Source organism: Neovison vison, chromosome 8, assembly GCF_020171115.1.
Source record: "Neovison vison isolate M4711 chromosome 8, ASM_NN_V1, whole genome shotgun sequence".
Lineage (NCBI taxonomy): Eukaryota > Metazoa > Chordata > Mammalia > Carnivora > Mustelidae > Neogale > Neogale vison.
Window position 1 is genome coordinate 108,609,113 of NC_058098.1, and position 20,997 is coordinate 108,630,109.

Sequence of the window (20,997 nt, forward strand, 5' to 3'; positions counted from 1 at the left end):
GCAAGGTGAGCTCAGTACTGTGGTTTAGGGAAAGAAAAAACTGATCAACCAAAAACTGAAAAGGTGTTTGGTTAGCACGCCATCCCTGGCTGGAAAGCTAAGCTGTGAAGGGCAGTCCCACCTGAGGCAGACTCGCTCATTAACTGCAGATTCATTCATAGTTTCCTAACCTCTGTGAACTTCAGTTTCTCCACCTATCAAATAGGGACAATAATATCTTCCCAGAAAACTATAGGGTCTTTAACACAATGTCACATGTAGAGTGCTCAGCCTGACGTCTAGCACACATGGGCTAGATTACAAGAAGTGGCTTACCGTCATGTTGTGGGATGGTTATTGCAAGGGAATACGGTGAAGTATACAGAAGGTGTTCGACACAGAGCCCGGCACATAGCGAGCATTCAATTCATGTCAATCCTTAGTCTTGCTAGGACCTTGGACATCGCTGACTATTGTAGAGAACTAGCATCTGGGCAGGAGGATGGGATGAACATATTCCAATAGAACCTTCGCTTGAATCCGTCATTCTAACCCCTGATCCCCTCTAACTAGCGTTTGTGGGTCAGGAAAACCCGCTAGCAAAAATTCAGATTCTAAAGGACAAACTCAGCAAAAACGAAGAACAGCTAGAATGAGTAGCCGCACCTACACTCACACCCCACGCCTGCACACATATATTTTTACCCACACTCGTGTTTAGAAAGAACTTCAAAATTTACGTATTCCTTCGCAGTTCTTAGGAAAACCCAATATCAAGCAAGAAACTATGAAGGAGAGTGAAATAAGTAGAGAGTTTCTTTATTCGGAGGGAGTAGGAGCTAAAGAAATGGAGGCTTCTTTAGATAGAGCAAGGTTTTCACCCTGCGGGGTATGACACATTTATGGAGATGGCCAGTTTAGAGTCTTGACGAACTGGTTTTTATTGATGAGGACAGAAGGGAAACTAATGAAGTTCCCCACATATACTAAAGATCATAAAAGCAAGATTGTTTTGTGAAATTCTATTTGGGAGGCCATGGGAGTTTTCGTGTAAGTCACAGTTAAAAACACTGCTTCGTGGGGCACCTGGGTGGCTCAGTAGGTTAAACCCTCTGCCTTCAGCTCAGGTCATGATCCCAGGGTCCTGGGATCGAGCCCCACATCAGGCTCTCTGCTCAGCGGGGAGCCTGCTTCCCTCCTCTCTCTGCCTGCCTCTCTGTCTACTTGTGATCTCTCGCTGTCAAATAAATAAATTTTAAAAAATTACTTAAAAATGAATAAAAAATTAGAAAAAAACAAAAAACACTGCTTCGTGCCAGTAACAAGGGCTTGGTTCCTGGTAAGACATCAGCACCCGCAGTGTCCTCCTGCCACACGGTGCAAAGGGGAGTGCAAACAAAACTTCTCCTCCAGCCATTTACCTGCGGTGATTGGGAAGGATGACAAAATGGTGCCCAGGGGCGCCTGGGTGGCTCAGTGGGTTGAGCCGCTGCCTTCGGCTCGGGTCATGATCTCAGGGTCCTGGGATCGAGCCCCGCATCGGGCTCTCTGCTCAGCAGGGAGCCTGTTTCCTCCTCTCTCTCTGCCTGCCTCTCTGCCTGCTTGTGATCTCTCTCTGTCAAATAAATAAATAAAATCTTTAAAAAAAAAAAAAAATGGTGCCCATACTGTTCTCATAGGGGTGTCACCAGACGTCCAATTAACAAGAGCACGTAAAGTGCGTGAAGCAGTGCCTGCACATGGTAGGTGCTGAAAAGTGTTGGCTTATATGAGACACATGAAGGCTGAGCATGTGTCCCCTCCACTAAAGCACTTAGGCAATTGTTTGAAATCTGAGCCCCTCTGGCCAGAGAGCCCACACGGAGGATGTGAGGTTGACCTCGGGAAGAAGGAGAGTCTGGTTCTGAACAGGTTTCCCGCCACCCCAAACTGCAGAACAAGGGGCAGAATCTTCACCTGCGCTGAGAGGTCAAAGGTGGCTTCAGTCTGGATCCCTCTCACATTGCTCCCATGGCCCCTCTCGGTCATTGCAAACATCCCAGTGTACTTCTGCTCCTGGAGTTTACCAGATATTAGAAGGGAATTAGTTAGTCAGATGCTCGCTCCAGCTGCAGACCTCTGATCATCAAGGATGTGGGTGAGAGAGGGAGCGGTGAGTTGGAGATATTTACAAGCGTTGAGCCTGGGGGCAACTACTATGACAACAACATGACTGTTCTTTTAAAAAACAATCCAGAAACTCTCATTCAGAACAAGATTCTTGCTAATGTTAATTCTCTGGCTTACTTTCTTTCTCTGCAAACATGCGCTCACGCACACATCTAGTTACTAAGAATTTTTAAGGCTCTTCATGGAAGAAGACACGCCATACCTGGAGGGGCTGAAGCCACTTAGTGACATGTCCTGGGCTTCCAAGGTTCCTGACTGCACCACCAAATAGCCAATAAATTATTCCACACTGAAAGCAAGGACAACATAGACCGTTGTTAGCGAGAGTCAACAATTGAATGATGAATAAAGCCCTGGCCAAACTCTGTTCGAGGAGCATGTGTTCAGCTCGTCCAGCTTTACAAAAGCCCCACAAGTGGTCCGGTTTCATTCTTTTGCATGTGACTGTCTAGCTCTCCCAACACCATTTGCTGAAGAGACTGTCTTTTTTCCACTGGATATCCATTCCTCCTTTGTCAAAGATGAACTGACCACCTAATTGTGGGTTTACTTCTGGGTTTTCTGTTCTATTCCACTGCTCCACATCCCTGTTTTTATGCCAGTACCATACAGTTTGAATTCCTACTGCTTTGTAATATGACTCGAAATCTGGAATCGTGATACCTCCAGTTTTGTTTTTCTCTCAAATGACGCTTTGGAGCGTTGAGTCTGCCTTATAGGCTCAGGGGCTAGCTTAGTGCCTGGTGTGTAGAAGATGTGTAACGAAGTATTTATGCACTGATCCCAGACTCTAGCCCAGACTGCAGAGGTGAACCCTACCATGAGAAACTGCCAGCAAACTGGAAGGTTGATGGAAAATGGAATGCAAATCCAATAACGAGCAAGTGCTCAGCCTGTGATGAGACAGCCTGGGCTCCAAGCCCAGCTCAGCTACCCACTGGCTGGTGGACCTTGGACAAATGGCAAACCTCAGTCTCCACATCTGACAAATGCAGTGAGTGATGAGTGCTCCCACTTACTCAGTGCTTACCCTTCTAAGCACTGAGCTTCATACACACAAGCCCACTGATTCTCACAACCACCCCGGGAAAAGCACGTCATCACCCCTACTTGACAGACAGGGACACTGAGGTTCAGTGAGAGGAGTGACCTCCCGAAGGCTGCGCTCCGAGATGGTGAGCAGGGCTGGAGTCCAAAGCCAAGCTGCTTAATGCCTCATAGCACTTCATAAGGTTGCAGCGAGAATTCAGTGACAATCAACTGCCAAGGACTCTGGTCTTTTATAAACCCTGGAAAAGTGTTGCTGGCAAGGAGGAAGTGGAGAAGGAGAGGATGAGGAGGAAGATGAGAAGAAAGGGTGGCTGGAGCGCAGCCATTTGAAGGGAGTGGAGGACTGATGACAAAGACAGAAGAGTTCAAGTGTATAGACACTGGCTGTGTTTGCAGGCTAGCATGACTTCCTCTGCCCCGGCCACTCAGTGTCGGATTTCCTCTGGGGAGCCCTCCTCTCCCACAGTCAGTCCAAGTGGTTTGTGGCTGATGTTGACCTCACCCTCAGCTCTAGGATGAGCCTAGGACCCAGGATGGGTCGATCTGCAATAAATAATATCCTGGCCATAGGGGATGGATGGCATCAGCATAGACCCGTGGTCTGGGTGGGTCCAGCCACAGCATCCTCTAGGACACATGGGTGAGATAGTAGGCAAAAGACGCTCTCTCTTTCTCATTGCAGTGGAATCTGGAAGCATGCAGGCGTAGAGCTGCTGGCTGTTCTCGCCATCACGAGAGCTGGTATAGGAAACCAACACATGAGGTCAAGGTGGGGAGAAGGAGACAAGGCAGACACATGGGACAGACCAGGTCCCCACATCCACACCTGTAGTACTCTGGACTCTTCAGTTATAACAGCCAATAAGTACCCTTTTTCCCTGGGGTCATCACAGTTGAATGAGCTTGAGTAGACACAGTAACCCCAAGGAAGACCTTGTAGGAAGGGAAATGGCAGGAATGGAATCTTAAGATCTCCCACCCAAGACTGTCACCAGCCTCTGGCAAGAACTAGTTCCACACTCCACGTATGTGATTGGCCTGACCCTAACTATCTGAAAGGGCACTTTACCAACTTCAATAACTCTGACATCATGACAGACGAATTTCATTTATCACCTCTGACATATGAAGTGCTTTCATTTGGAGACTCATAAAGAATCCTCGGAATCCTCATGACCCTGCCGATCACATTGCTAATTCCAGCCCGGGGAAGATGCAGTCAATCCAAATCGTGGTTTTTCCCCCCCCATAAATCATTTTGGAAATCAAGTTTAAAAAAGCATTTTTCTAAAACTAAAACAGGTTGAATTGTCCACTCCCAAATCTCTCTAGCTGGTGGCTAATGCATTCTTTACAAATATATTCCTTTTCTAGATTTTAAATTCATTCCTCCTCATTAGAAAGGGGAGTGGGGAGAATATTTTATCCACATTTTGAAAACTCCCGTTCACTAAATGTCATCAGTAGGAGCACTGGGTGGGTGAATGAAACTTGTTGGTTTGCAGAAACCACAGCAGTTAACAGACGTGGTGTCTGTGTGACCCCCCAATCCACAGAGTCACTTAAAATGTGAGGATTTTCCCCCAAGTGCTGGGCAGTGTGTTGCCAAAGTCACATTCTCTGAAAGAGAATCTGATCCAATGGGGCCGATGCAGGGGCAGCACCTGAAGGTTCCAAGCAGATGATTGTCTGGCCTGATAGAAGCTTTTAGCACGGGCCTCCTGTGAGGAGGATGGACCCCAGCCCAGCCAGCAGGAGGGAGGTGCCCCCTGAGTACCCACTGAGGTAAGCCAGTGAGCAGTGGTCAGACCAGGGTGGTGAGAAGCAGGGGCGTTCAAGGTAGATTCTGGAGACAGAGCGGATAGGTTGGATTTGGAAGAAGAAAGCAAGGGAGGACTCTAGGTGCCACCTGAGTTTGGGCCTGAGCTCCAGATGGATGAAGGCCCATTAACGGTTTAGTGAGGGCTAGGTGGGGGGTTGATTGCCGGAGGAGCCAGGGGGGTGGGGGGATGAATTCCCTAAGACAGGGAGGCAGAAACTGACCGAAGAAGGGCACTAACCCATCACAAGGGAGCAGGGCAAAGTGTCCTCCTCGGAGAGCACTGTGTCCATTGCTGCCTTTGCTGCCCAGTGGGCATCCTGGCCTCTAGTCCACCTCAACAGACAGGACTCAGACTAGTCTATTTGTTCTGAGAAAAAACAAAGAATGCAGTGGCAAGGAAATTAGACAAAGGGAAGGACACCACAAAATCTCTAAATCTATGTGCACCTTGCATTAGTTGTTTGGGAAAGCTCCTTCTTTCCTTTCTCACTTGCCTGGAGGACGGGAAGGGCAGCAACCTCGTGTATATGAGGTCATGAGCACAAAATGCCCAATGACAGCTGGCAGTAGCCTCTGGAGGCCACAGTCAGAGCTACTTGGGGACTGGGAACTGCTGACAGGACAGGCTGAAGAGGTTCAAGGATGGGGCCTCTTAACTTCCAAATGGTGACTAGCAAGAAAGATGTCCCACCATGGCCGGGAAAGTTGGGCGCTGGAGCTGAAATGCAGGTCAATTTCACCTCAATCTACTGACTGAGCCACTACCTAGGAGATGGCCAGGAACGGGTCTGGGCCACGTCTTAGGGGGTAGCATCCCAGCCACTTACCAAGTTCCTGCTACATGCCAGCCATAACATATAGCTTCTCATAGGCATCATCAACTTAAATCTGACCACAGCCCATGAATGGGTATTAGCAGCACTGTCTTCACAGAAGAGAAAACAAAGGCCACCCATTATGAGCTTAGATGTAAAAGGACTGTGCATGAAGTTTGACTGTGAAGTCCTAGAGACAGGACATAAACCCACATCATTCTGACTGTCTCCATGCCACCATGTACCAGGCAGGTCTGTCATGTATTCCAGGAAGTCTGCCATGGCTGTGATGGGCCAGGCCCTTCCTACACCATAGTCCAACAGTGGGTCCCCTGAAGAATCTTCAAGTGCATTCAGACTCCTTTCTCTTTTCATTCCAAGAGCAAATGGAACACACTGAAGCACTGCTGGTTTCTGAGACAATGCTGGCCCCAGAAAGGATAGTGCTATGGACTGCATTTGGTTCCCCCCAAAATGCACATGCTGAAGCCTTAACCCTCAGTGTGTTGGTGTTAGGATATGGGGTCTTTGGGAACTAATTAAATTTAAATGAGGTCATGCGTGGAACATTCACGATGGGATTAGTGCCCTTATAAGAGATACCAAGAGAGTGCTCTCTCTGTCTCTCTCTGCCCAGTCCCAGTGTGGAGACACAGCAAGAAGGCAACCATCTATAGGAAGAGAGTCCTCACCAGGTATTCCATCAGCTGGACCTTGATCTCACCAGCCTCCAGAACTGTGAGAAAATGAATTTCTGTTATTTAAGCCACATGAACTATAGTATTTTTTCACGGCAGCCCAAGCAAACTAAGACAGATAATAGGGTGGTTCAGATAGAGAAAAAGGGGAACAGTCATGGGGAAGAAGAAAAGGAAGCATGTCACATTTCTTTGGGTCCTAGAGTCCTTCCAAAATGCATCAGCGTGTCTGGTAGAAGACCTTGGGCAGGCTCCCAAGCTAAAGCAGGGATTCAAAGCCCTTAGTAAAGGAAATCTTTCCCTGGCACCTCTCACTTTCCCACCCCCCCCACCCCCAACCTCATCATGAGTCATTCTCAGAGACAGACCCTGGTCCTGTCACCACTTGGCTGTGTTAGTCCAATTATGTTTGTCTAAAGCACTCAGGGACACCCAGAGCTTTTGAAGAACACAGGTGTGGAGGGAGAGAGCAAAGGAGCCCAGGACTGTGGGGCACAGATGACTTAGACGAACTGCCAACACTTCCTCATGTGCAGGTATAAAAGGAAAGCTCCTGTGCAGGTGTAGAAGGAAAGTAGGTAGAGGCTACCAGAACCCTGTGGGCTGGCAGTGAGGTCTGGGGATGCCCTGACCAACCCAGGGCTCACAGGAACTGTTCTGATCACACCACATCTCCTTCCACTGCCCACAGAAAGGTAGACATGGCCCCCCCTGGGCTGGACTCAGGAGGACCATCCACACATTCCTCTAACTGTCTGGGCTATTCAAGCACAAGATAAACAAGTCCTCCTAAATGAATGATGTGTGGGAAAGCAAACAGCGTTCATGATAACTTGGGTTAAATTTTTCAGTTTTTTTTTTATTGCAGCACAATGCATTTAACATAAAGTTTGCATTTTAGCCATTATTAAGTACAATTCAATGGTATGAGTGAGATTCGTACTGTTGTGCAACCATCACCACTATCTATCTCCAAAACCTTTCATCACCCCTAAACAGGACCCCTGTGCCCTGCCGCCCCTCCCCATCCTCCTGCTCCTCCAACCTCTTGCAACCCATCATCTGCTTTCTGTCTCTATGAATTCGCCTCTTCGGGAAATTTCATGTAAGTAGCATCATACAATATCTGTCCTGTTGTGTCTGGCTTATTTCACTTAGTGTCATGTTTTCAAAGTTCATCCATGTTGTAACATGTACCAAAACGTCATTTGTTTTGATAGCTAGATGATACTCCATCATATGTATATGTATTTTGTTTAACGATTCATCTGTTGACACACACTTGGTTTGTTTCCACCCTTTAGCTATTGTGAATAATGCTGCAATGAACAGTGGCACACAAGTATCTGTTTGAGTCCCTGTTTTCCATTTTGGGGGGAAAATACCTAGGAATGGATTTCCTGAGTCAAACAGTAATTCTACATTTAACCTTTCTAGTAAGACCTGTTTTGATTCTATATTCATTTAATTCTCTTGTATTGATACAAGAGGATGATAGTCTTCAAGAGGTTTGCCCTCTAGTGGTGCTAAGAGACATAGAGCACTTAGACACAGGAATATTACAAAAGATCAAAGTAGGTACATACTTGTGACAGACAACTGAAAGGTACAAAGACAGATGACAAGTGGATAGGATTTCAACTGTAGGCTTGAGGGAGGCCTGTGGGGAGGACACTTGGGCTGGGACTTGAAAAATGAGCAGGTGTCAGGCAGATGAAAGAGGGGGGAAAAAATCTATTCTAGGGTGATGGCAAGAGTGGCCCCAAGGTGGATGAGAAGAATGAAAGAAGGCCAGTATGTCAAGTCTCCTAGGGAGGAGGACAAAGTGAGACAGAAGGTATCTGGAGAAGTGAGTAGGGCCAAACCACACAAGAACACATGGGCCATATTCAAAAATAGGAAGACTTCTCTAAAGCATAAAGAGAAGTTTAAAGCAGAAGAGTGATATGATCAGAGAAGCAATTTTAAAGACCTTAATTCTTTCCTTCTTTTTAAAAAAAGATTTATTTGAGAGAGAGAGCATGGAGCAGGGGGAGAGGGAAAGGGAGAGAAAGAATCTCTAGCAGATCCCTACTGAGCACAGAGCCTGAGACAGGACTCAATCCCATGACCCTGAGCTTGACAACCTGAACCAAAATCAAGAGTCAGCCCTGTGACTGAACTGCCCAGGCGCCCCAAGACCTATTTCTCTATATCTATTCATATTTTCTTCTAGGATACTCAGGAGAAAAACTTTTTTGAGAGCTTTTATTTCAGACACAAATAATGAATCATGGTACACTACATCAAAAACTAATGATGTCCTCCTGTATGGTGACTAATATAACATAATTCAAAAAAAATCTTTTTATTTTGGAAAATTTCAACCAAAATACAAGAATATAATGAACTCAACACTGACCAGCTCATGGTCCATTTTGCTTTTTCCCCCAATCCACTTTCCCATTCTATACCCCAAGTTTATCCTAGACATCCTGTCATTTCATCCCTAATACGTCCCATACACCCATAAAAGATAATGAGACTTTCTAAAAATGTAACCCTAAAACCATTGCCCTACCTAAAAATGGAATAATTTTTAGTATCACCAAATATTCAATGTTTCCCCCACTGACACATAATTTTTCTTTAAAGTTTGTTTGAACCAGAATCTTAATAATGTCCACACACTGCCAGTGGTTGAAATGTTTCTTAAGTCTTCTTTAAACCGCAAGCTGCTCCTCCCTTATTCATTCAAACATTCCTTGTGCAATTCTAGGCACTAGGGTCAGTGCAAGACCCTAAAGATGCTGAGGAGAGGGCTCCCCACCTAGAACACTGGAACACCCTGCAGGGATTTCTGCATGGTCACAGCCCACCACAGGCTTGCTGAAAAGGAAGAGGTAGAGAGCGATATGGAAAAAACACAAACTGAGGATCATGAGTCTAGACCAGGGACCTCTAGTACTTCTGAGAAGGGAATCTATTTGTTGCATCTCAGCTGAATTTCTTCCGTCTGGAAGCCACAACCAACCCAACTAGGAGGGAAGAGACCTTGCCTGGGTGAAATCACAAGGAAGCCAGTCTCCCCCAGAGGACCTACTGGTGGGTGCCTTTACCACCGATGAACTCACAGTCTTTTGTTGTTAATCCCTACCCATTTTTAAATGTCTACAATGCAAAAACTAAAATAACTGCTGTTTTGGACTCACCAACGATTGATATGGCTTTTCTGTCTGATGATTCTCTCTTCATATTCTAGTTATTTCTCCCCTTTGGGGGCATCAGGACTGAATGTTTAGATGCAGGGCCTTATTTTGAGGCACAGTGGTGTCCAGGGAGAGAAAGGAGAGCATAGGCAGCCGCACAAAAATGGCCCTCCACTGGGGACTTAGGGTACCCTAAGGAACCATGGCCACCACACCTGTTAAGAACTATTCTGTTCACCATTCTTGGTGAGCTGGGACACACAAAGCGAGCCCACGATGCCATGCCATTTTACACCCATATGAACAGCAAAAATGGAGAAGGCTAAAAAGTCCCGGTGCTGTCGCATATTCACACAAAAGAATATGAGAAAATGAATGAACTTCCATCCATGTATCATTCTCAAAATGGTGACACTGTAGAGAATAGATTAGTGGTGGCCAAAGAACAGGAACAGGGTGGGGACTGGGTGTAACTGCAAATGGGTAGCACTGTAAGTTTCTTTGCGGAGATGAAACAGTTCTCCATCTTGATTGTGATGGGGGTCGCGTGGATCCATATATGGGACCAACTGCATAGAACTACACACACACACACACACACACACCAACTTCATAGAAACACACACACACACACCAACTTCATAGAAACACACACACACACACACACACTGGGGTGTATGTACAAGCTAGTGAAATCTGAAGAAGGCCTGTAGTCTAGTATTGTCCTAGAACAGTACAGTAGCAGTAGTGATTTCCTGCTTTTACATTGGTTTACAGCAGAGGGATACTGGGAGAAGAGTTCCTATAACCCTATGTACTATTCTTGTAACTTCCTGTGAGCATTATTATCTCAAAATTTAAAAATTAAAAAAAAAAAAACAAGTACAGAGGCTGTGGCATGCCACAATACAGACTGATTTTTTTTTTTTTTTAAAGATTTTATTTACTTAGAGAGAGATAGAGAGTGAGTGAGACAGAGAGAGAAAGTGCACGAGCCAGGGGAGGGGCAGAAAAGCAGGCTCCCCACTGAGTAGGGAGCCCGATGTGGGACTCAATCTCAGGACTCTGGGATCATGACGTGAGCTGAAGGCAGATGCTTAACTGCTTGAGTCATCCAGGCACCCAACACAGACTGACCTTAGTGATCATATTTAAGAGAAGAAAATAAATCATGAATGACTATGAGGCTTTTTCTAAAAATAAAACAAATGAAAATAGTTGTTTGACAGTGCAGTACAACTACACACACACACACAAAAGCCAAGAACAAACAAGCACATGGCTGAATATCATGGTTAAAGAGGAAGTCAGGGGCATGGGCTGTCAGGTGTACCATTTTACACACATCTATTCCAGTAAACAGATGGATACCTGTGGGGTTCTACTTTGTGCTCCTTGCTGTTCAAAACTAAGTAGCAGCTCATGAAGGACAGGTTCCCCAGAGCCTCTCACCTTTACTCCTGTGGCCATGTCTGCTATGGAGAGGACTTCTCCTATGACCAGGCTTCGACTGACAAAATTCTTTGTTTTCTCTGCCTGCAAACATGACAGACCCAATGTCAAGGTTTCCTTAAGGTTTTAAAATTAAGTTAACATTTTAATTTAACATCTTTATAACAAACGCAAGTAACTTTTATAATAAAGATTCACCGCAATAAAAACCTTCTTGAGATTATAAATTCTCCCACAACCCTACTGAAATAAACCTTTTAATCCAGGCAATTTTAACATGGTCTTCCGGTCTCTGACCACCTAGGAGAAGAATCAATTCTATCTCCACAGAGGTCAGGCTGCTGACAGACTCCCTCAGGTCTTGTGCTTCCTTAAACAAGTTTGTCCCTGGTGGGTCCCCAGAGCCTGATGCCCTCCAGGCTTCTCCCTAGCAACGATGGTTCTGCCTAGCAACGCAGGTCTGCGACGTCTCCACTTGGGGTGGCCCAAAGCTCCCACCAACAGGGGACACCTGGCTCCGGTTCCCGCTACAACCTTGGTGAGAAGACAGAGGATCTGGAAGGTTTGGGATCATGTGGACGCAGGAAAAGCAGTATTCTTCACTTTCCTTTCCAACCATAGATCATCTAGGGGCTTGGGTATATTAAACACCATGAGGTCCCGGTATCCCTTCACTGCCCTCCTCTCTGTCACCATACGCAACAGCCACAAATCACAAAGCAACATGAGCATATGCTTCACCAGCGAGAAATGAGGTTATTTTATTTGTAAAATTCAGAGGCAAGCAGCATTTCCTTAGAAGGTGGTAGGCCCTGGAGTGTACAGATTGCAATTATCTGCTGTTGGAATTAATGCTAGTCTTCCTTACTCTCCAGTCTCTTCTGAGACCCACGCAACAAAGCTGGTGTTTGTTGCCCTTGTGTACGTGTATGTGTGTGAGTGTGGGGTGTGTGTGTGTGTGTGTGTGTGTACGCATGTGCAATTGTGTGGACCTGTGCCTGAAAACTGTCCCACTTGGCATCAGGACAGTAACCATCGTTCCTAATGTAACTCTCAGTTTCCACAATGACTTAAGCCCTTTCTCCCAAATGCACTAGGTTTTCCCCTTTTGTAGGTTTTTACAATGTTTCTTTCAAGCATTATTAATTTTATCAAACAGCACACTGTCAAGATTTATGACTCTTATAGTGGCTCCAACCCAATGCATCTTGTATTGATTATTTCTTAAAATAACTTCAGCTTGAGCATGAACTATTGCATGGCTCCTGCTTCAGCTCACACTAGAGAGTTAGTTACCAGCAAATAATTAAAAAAAAAAAAAACTGTAGCAGTTATTTGCAGACATTTTTAGAGAGCCCATGTATCCTTTATCCTGTCGATCCTCGCAACATCCATGAAAAGCGAAGCAAAAAAAGAAGAACAGACCCCATATAACAGAAGAGTCTAGACTCGGGAGGTCAAAAGACTTGTCCAACCAGGATCACCTAGTAAGCAAGGCCAGAAACAAGATCTTCAGATTCCTCATACGGACATCTTGCCCCCGCCCCTCACTATGAAGCTTATAGAAGCCCCAGGACCCTGGGTGGCCCAGACTTTATTGCCAGTGCACCCCTACCACTGGCATCATCCCCAGAGGGCACTTGACATCAACACACCCCAGCGTCCAAGTGAACTTCCTGAGAGTCATCCCATCTTACATCACCACAACAAACCCTTCATTACCTTAAACCACCTGCTCTGTTGTGGCCAAACCTAAACCACCAGGAGCAAGTAAATCCCTCAGAACCCCCAGCTGGTCACAGTTTTCTTCATATTTCATTCCCTCCATTTATATGGTTGAGGCAAGAGCATGCCTTTGTCATTAATGCTGTCCAACTGTGGTCATTTTTACTCACCAGTTTGAAATAAATTCAATCACATTTGCTAAAGAATCAACCACAAACTTAGCCATCTCAGTGCATTATGAATTATTTATGATGATTATTTTCCTTCCCTAGTCTCTGCCCAAGTCAGCAATCTTTGCTATTAGATCTGATGGGCAATGCCAATATGAGTTTGCCATTAATCCTCTGATGGTGATTTAAGCCTTCATTTGGAATGTTCTATTTTAAGAAGTCAAGCGAAAGTTCCAGAACTAAGACAAGGCTTAATTTGATGGACTGCTTTACTGGCATATATTTTTAATACCTTCTCCACACAAATTCTCTCTTTTCTTCAATTTTTTCATTTCTGATTCATTAATTGTTCTTAATTAAAGAATGTCTAATACTGACAAGTTTCCCCTCTCATTCAACTGACAACATAATGAATTGTCTGTACTGATAATGATCAATAAATAATCAACATGTGTTTCTTGGGGCACCTGGGTGGCTTAGTGGGTTAAAGCCTCTGCCTTCAGCTCAGGTCATGATCCCAGGATCCTGGGATCGAGCCCCACATCGGGCTCTCTGCTCAGCAGAGAGCCTGCTTCCCTTTCTCTCTCTCTGCCTGCCCCTCTGTCTACTTGTAATCTCTGTCAAATAAATAAATAAAATCTTAAAAAAAAACGTATTTTTTGACATACATTTTTACAGTATTTCTACATATCCATAGCTGCCTCGTTTAGACTTGATATATTCAAACCAAACTCAATTTGCATGTCAGAATGTTAGTTTGCATTAATTCTAAATGATAATGATTCCATAAATGTATGGAGAATACTCTCAAGCTTTATTTTATCCTAAATTGCGTCCCATGCTATTTACATTTCTGCATAATAGATCATCTCAAACAGAAGGAAGGTAGTTCTCCCTAAAATACACCCCCTGTTTCATTAGAGAGCACTCCATGTATCAGACCTTTGTGATGCAATATTCTGTTACAAATCAAGTTCTACAAAAATGTGTGTTTTTGGTTTTATAAGCCCAGAGAGTCTCCACAAGTCATATATTCTCCAACTAAAATCATCTTGACTCAGCACCACTTGAGCCGTCTTTTCTCTGATATTAAAAGACCCTCACCACCCCCTTTGTAACCTGTCTGCAGTCCCAGCCAAGGGTACTGGATGGAAAGAGTTTCCTGATCTTAGTTTTTTATTATCAGTTCCCAAACTGGCATACTTGCTTCTTCTACCTTCTGGTTTCAATTTTCTATTTTGGTTATGTTTTCTCAGTCTTACTGAATACATGTCCTTTGTTATAATGAATCCTGAATTATTTTAGAAAGAAAAGGGACAGAGTAAAATATATAAATAAAGTAAGTAAATGTGCTTCAGGGACCCAGTCATCTCGGGCCAGCCTAACTAAGACTCTTGCCTACTGAGCTAACCAGTCCTTGACCCTCCCTTGAAAAGAGATCTCAAGTTGAGCCCCTTAATACATCTCCCACCACCATCTTGTGCCTGTACTATTATAACAGTCTCCCTGCTGGCTTCCCTGCTTCTACTCTGCCCCAAACATCAAGCACTATGATCTTTTTATTATTATTATTATTATTATGCTGAAACTTACATAGAGTGAAATGCACAGAGCTTGAGCACATGAGTTCTGATCAATTACCTACCCGTGTAAACATCACTCCAATTAAGATTATAGAACATTCCTGTCTCCCCCTAGAAAGTGCCCTCAAGCCCCTTTTCAGAGTCCCCACCCCTACAGGCAACCTCTGTTCTCGTATTATCATCATCCATTAACTTCGCCTGTTCTTTAATTTACATAAACTGAATCACACAGAATGTAGGTTTTTGCATCTGCCTTTTCTCATGTAAATAAGGCATCTGTGTGGATTTGTGTGTCAGTAGTTCTTCCTCATGACTCAGTAGTTTTCCATCTATGAATATTCCACAGTTTGTCCAATCTCTTACTGAACATTTGTTTTCTTTCCAGTCTGGGGTTATTAGGAGTAAAGCTGATATATACATTCATGTAAAAGTTTTTTTGTGGACGTGTGTTCCCATTTCTCTCCAGTAAATTCCCAGGGGTGCAACTGCTGGGTTAAAGGGTAGGTTTGTGTTTAATATTGTAAGGAACCACCAAACAGTTTTTCAAGTGGCTATACCATTTTACACTGCTATCGACAACATGGGAGACTTCTGGTTTCTCTGCATCCTTGTCAGCCCTATGCATCTTTTCCATTTTTAGCTATTCTGGAGAAGTGTAATGTCATCACATTATGGTTTAAATATGCACCCGTCAGATGATTAAAGATCCTGAGCACATCTGTCTACACTTATTAGCCAGTTACATATGTCTATGAAGTGTCTGTTCAGGTCTTCTGCCCATTTTTTAGATTGGGTTGTTTGTCCTTTTATCTCTAAGCTCTAGGAATTCTTTATATATTCTGGGTACAAATCCTTCATATGTCAACACAGTTTTTTTCAGATAAATACATTGCCAATACTTTTTCCTAGTTTATGGATTGCCTTTTTATTCTTTTAATGATGTCTTTTGATGAAAAACAGTTTTTGATTTTGATAAAGACCAATTTATCAGTTTTTTTCTTTGATATGTTTAGCATTTTGGGGGGGTCCTCTCTAAAAAACCTCTGCCCATCCTAGAGTCAGAAGGACATTCTCCTTTGTTCTTCTACAAACTTTGTAATTTTAGAACTTATGTTTATGTACATAATACATCTCAGATTATTTTTGCATGTATTATGAGATAGGGATCAAGGTTAATTTTTTTTCTATATATTTATCTACTTGTTCTAGAACCATTCATTGAAAAGACTTTTTTTCCCCACTGAGTCACCTTGGCAACATTGTTAAAAAATCAATTGATCATATATGTATGGGTTTATTTCAGGACTCTCCATAATGTCCCAATCATCTATTTGTCTGTCCTTATGCCAAACTTGAGTAGCTTTATAGTAAGTCTTGAAATCAAGCAGTGAAAGTCCTCCAAATACATCCTTTTTCAGAACTGCTTTAACAATGTCAGGAATTTTGCATTTCCATATATGTTTTGTTGAATCAATTTGTAAATTTCGATCAAGGCATGATAATATTTTAAAAATAAGCATCATGCTGTGCTTCCCCTCTCCTTCTCCCACAACCCCACCCCTCCATAATGAAAATTCTCCAAAGACTCCAGTTAATTTTGCAAGAAAATCCAAACTTCTAACCATGGCCTCCACACCATCTTTTCTTACTCTCTGGTGTTTCCTTATTCTCTGCTGATCCTCTGCTGGGGCCACATAGTAGGACACCTGAGCAGAGTGCTGGGAGAAGTCTGTAACAAAGATTAGATGTAGCTATTATACTTCTGGTCGCCCCAGGGGCCTTGACCATTCCAGGAAAGTCCAATATCAGGAACAATGAAAGGTGACATTCCCATGGCTCTATCTAAGGATATTTTTCTCCCTTCACAACATCAGTGTAGTATTCTGACAGTTTGGGATTTTCCAAATTCTTGCCTTAAATTTAATACCTCTTCTCTTGGGAGCTCATGCTTCCTACCAAATTCCTAGCTGCTTTGGAAATTTTTTTGATTACTAGCATAATCACATAATTTATCAGTATTGACAACATGTAATGATCAATGTATCATACTGATGAGCACCTTAATGCATGAGCTTACCTTTAGGTTAATGGAAAGTGCATTATTTTACACTAATTTTAACATTGAAGGGTTTTCTACAATAAGATCATGTTATCGGTGAAGAGAGACAGTTTTACTTCTTTTCCAATTTACCATGTTTGATTTTTTAAGTGTTTTCAGTCATTTTATTACTCACTATGATTGATTTTTATTGGCAGCATCAACAACCATCTGATGTACCATAAATTTACTTGTTCATTATTTCATTGTCTGCCTCATCCAAAACTACTATATAAACTCCATAAAAACAGGTATGTTTGCCTACTTTATTCACTGCCTCTTGACCAATGCCTGGCTCATTGTAGGTGTTTGATAAATGGTTGTAAAATGAATGAATTGTCTCACCTGGCACATAAAAGGAACTTAGCAAATTATAGTAAGTAATAATTATGGTTATTTTTAACCTAATATTTCACTGTAAGAATAATAACCTCAAAATAAGAAGTTTTCATTAAGCCAAATTGTTTACAGTGCAGTAAACAAAGAACACCAGGATTCCGGGTACCCCAGAGTCCATCCCTGCGTGGATCCCGACTCACTCCCTGGCATACTCTTTCAAATAATTCCTGCGGCCATCATAGATGATAAATCAGTTCAGTTGCCAATCTACACAGAGGGACTTCTGTAAACAGGCCACTCTGTCCTGTCATCTCTGCTCCAATCCTCCACAGCATCCCTTGTGGCCAGAGCTGGCCTGGCCAGAGTGCTGGCCAAGTGGCCAGGGTCCAAGTCTGTAGAGCTGGAGCTGGGACAGGGACTCTTGCCAAAGGCAGCATATAAGACTGAGAGCCAGGGGTAGCCTGTCACAGCCCGCTAGGAAAAGCCTGGGTTCCTGTACAAACAGAAGCCAGAGGGCCAAGGGCAGAGCCAAGGCTAGGGTGTTAGAGCCAAGAGCTCAAAGTAGGTTGGGAACCAGTACTGGGATGGGGCAGGGGAGGTTATGGTTATGGTTATGGTTATGGTCATGGTCTGCAGGACCAATCAGGGCTGGCACTGGTTTGTGAGAGCAGCAGAGCAGGCCTGGGTGAGATGAGCTCGAGTAAAACGGGGCTAGTGGCAGAGGAGACATCCTCACCTTCTTGGCACATTCTCTACTGAGCTCATTCTGCACAACATACCCGTGGCTTCCATGTAGTTTCCCGGGAAAGGCTGTTCCTTTTTTTTTAGAGTCTAATTAGGAATATAACCATTCTCCTTATTCCCGAATGCCTTCTTATTTATTTATTTATCAGAGAAAAAGAGAGCACAAGAAGCGGGAACAGCAGGCACGGGAAAGGGAGAAACAGACTCCCCACTGAGCAGGGAGCCTGATACAGGACTCGATCCCAGGACCCTGGGATCATGACCTGAGCCGAAGGTAGACACTTAACTGACTGAGCCACCCAGGCACCCCTCCCAAATACCTTCTAAGGTGAGTTGACCTCAGAGTCTTATTCCAATTTCGGTAAGAGTACCCACCTGGTATTTCTTTAAATACAAAAACAAAAACCATCCCAAACTGAGACTAAAATTCTGATTGAAATATATAATTATGGTATAATAAATATAACATAAATGGAAAGCCACATAAAGCCATAGTATAACAAATAAAGGCTCCTGCCAGTTCCCCTTCAAGCTGATCTGAGAATGGACTTCCTGAGAAAACAGTAGATGATTCAGATCAGTGGTTCTCAAATGTTATGGTCTCTGGACCCCTTTACATTCTTCAGAATTATCGAAGATTCCAGAGAGTTTTGTTTATGCAGGCTATGTCCATAATTTACCACACCGTAATTAAAACTGAGAATTTTAAAAGTTTCACATTAAAAATAACAATACTATATCCGTTACATATAAATAACATAATTCTTGTGAAATATAACCATAATTTCCAAACCAAAAATCAATCAGTGAGAAGAATGCCATTGTTTTACATTTTTACAAATTATTGTAGCGTCTGGCTTAATGAAGGACGGTTAGACTCTCACATCTGCTTCTGCACTCCATCTGTTGCCATAGGCTGTTTTGGTTGAAGTTTATGGTAAAAATCTGGTGTCATGCACACAAAGTTGGACACCTACTTTTCAGGTAGTACCTGAATGGATCTTGGGTACCTCCAGGTGTCCTCAGACCATACTTTGAGAACCACTAGTTCAGATAACAATGCTTCCATGCCCAGCACCACTGTGGATCATGGGGATGAGGACCATCAGAGTTCAGAGTGAGAGAGAACATGATGGGGGGTGGAAGGTCATAGAATGGATGCTTCATTATTCAAATATCTACCCCCACTCCTTACTCCTGTTGGCCAGGAACAGCCTGATCCCAACTGTCTTCCTCCTGGGGAAAAGAAATGTTGGGATAGAGCATTCCTACAAGTCAGCCCTGAACCATGATTGCCAGAGACCAAATGCTGAATGGGAACAATTTGGGGTAGATGGTACAGAGTACCAGAAAGGAAGGATGGTGGAGAGCAGTACTCAAGCCAGGACAGGACACACACTGGATCACCTGGGAAATTTAAATGTTGATTTCATTGGCCTGAGCCAAAGCTCGGACAGCAGGAGTTTGGAAAGTTCTCCAGGCAACTCCAGTGTGTAGCCAGGGGCAAGAACCACCAAATGGAAGTGGACTCAGAAAGAAGGACCAGCTGGGTTTAAATCTGTGTTCCACTAGTTATATACACAACTTACTAGGTGTATAGCCTCGGGCCAATTGCTGGTCTTCAATTTACTCATCTGTAAAATCGGAATACCATTCTGGATGTTGTGGATATTAAATGAGATCATGCATCTAAAGTTCTCAGAGCTGTGACTGGCATAGGATATGTACTCTGTGAGTCTGAGCTGCTATTACTGGTTATGGTGATTTGGATGCAAGGGTGTCAGCCTGTCGGCTGCAGTCTCAACACTGCCACAGAGGACGATCTCCCACCTGGTCCTCCATCTCCCCATCTCTGGAAATGCAGGGAGTCCGTGACTTCCACCATGCAGGATTTCCACTGGGAAAGGAGAGGACGGTTGGCTGAAGGGCACGAATGTGATATCACTGGAAACAGGTGCAGGAAATGTCTGGGAGGTACAATGATGTTGTTCAATGTGTGTGCACGCACACACGTGTGTGTATACTCTGTAGTCAGATTCAGATATTGTTTTTTCCTTTTGAAATTATTAGAACATCTCAAATCTATTGCAGATGGCAGAGGGGAAAATGCAGAGTGGAAATATTTTAATGGCTTATTCTTGGCCCGTGGACTGTCCATGGAGACCTGGAACGAATGAGGCTCACTCCTCATTTGTCCTCGAGAACATCATCATTACACATTACACTCGGCCTTCTGCCTTGGAGTTCATCGGATCATCCACAAAAGCTAACAGCAACACGAAATGGGGGCCAGGGAAGGATGGAAAGACCTGGAACGCTCTCTGAACAGGCAGTCCGGCCATGACTCAATATTTTTATTAAGAGGCAGAATGAATCATGTAACACTTCTTCTAGAATTACTGGATGTGGACAGTTCCTCCAGCTGTTTACAGAGTGGAATTTGAGAGCCTTCAAACACAGATGTGCTGCCGAGTTTCAGGACCTCCACCCGAAGAGATGAGCCTGTCGCCCTGATGACCAACTCATTTAATTTTCTTCAGGCTCATTGGCTTTTGTGAGCTCACGCAGAGAGAAGGGCCAAAGAGCCTGAAGTAACTCACAGAAATGAATTGGAGGGATTGTCTAGGGCCGGTCCTGCGGCTGCTTGCAGGGACTATACTCAATCATCCAGGACGGGGTCGTCCGAACTGCCTAAGACCACAAAGGGAGGCACAAAAATGGGAAGCTAATTGGATCCAGGGACCAACAGCTTCATCAGGAGCAAGATTACACAGGCTAATCCTTCAGACTCAGTGTGATAAGCAGCAATTAGTAAACTTCGTTAAAGGATCAACTCTCATCTGGGTCTTGAATATTAACACTAAGTTAAATCATGGACATATTGGACTGATTAAGAGACGAGAAGACTGACCACGTGTCAAAACTTCACCTTCCAACCAGCCCCAGGACAGATGTACGGAGGCCAGATTCATAAAGTGTCTGAAACCAAAGAGGGTTGGGGTTTTTTGCGGGTTTTCTTTCTTGGTTGTATTCACAGCTCTAAATGTTCCACTGAGAGATAGTTTACTAGCTTGAAATCCACTTGTCAAACTGCTTGGTATGAAACGATTCTTCAGGCTTTGCAAGCACCCTTCCCTGCATGATGTGGTTGTTTTGCTTCCTTCC

General features: G+C 43.9%; 1 protein-coding gene across 7 annotated transcripts in view; it reads right to left on the reverse strand.

Moving 5' to 3' along the window:
- ACOXL (acyl-CoA oxidase like) overlaps nucleotides 1-20,997 on the reverse strand; it is a 349,357-nt gene that overhangs the window by 288,703 nt on the left and 39,657 nt on the right. For 6 of the 7 annotated variants that reach the window (XM_044261633.1, XM_044261634.1, XM_044261631.1 and 3 more), the window contains 3 exons: nucleotides 11,174-11,257; nucleotides 2,351-2,437; nucleotides 1,936-2,034 (listed from right to left, as the gene is read on the reverse strand). In XM_044261633.1, coding sequence (XP_044117568.1) covers nucleotides 1,936-2,034; nucleotides 2,351-2,437; nucleotides 11,174-11,257 — 270 coding nt within the window. The remainder of the gene's footprint in view (nucleotides 1-1,935; nucleotides 2,035-2,350; nucleotides 2,438-11,173; nucleotides 11,258-20,997) is intronic. The other variant, XM_044261636.1, reaches the window with a different exon arrangement.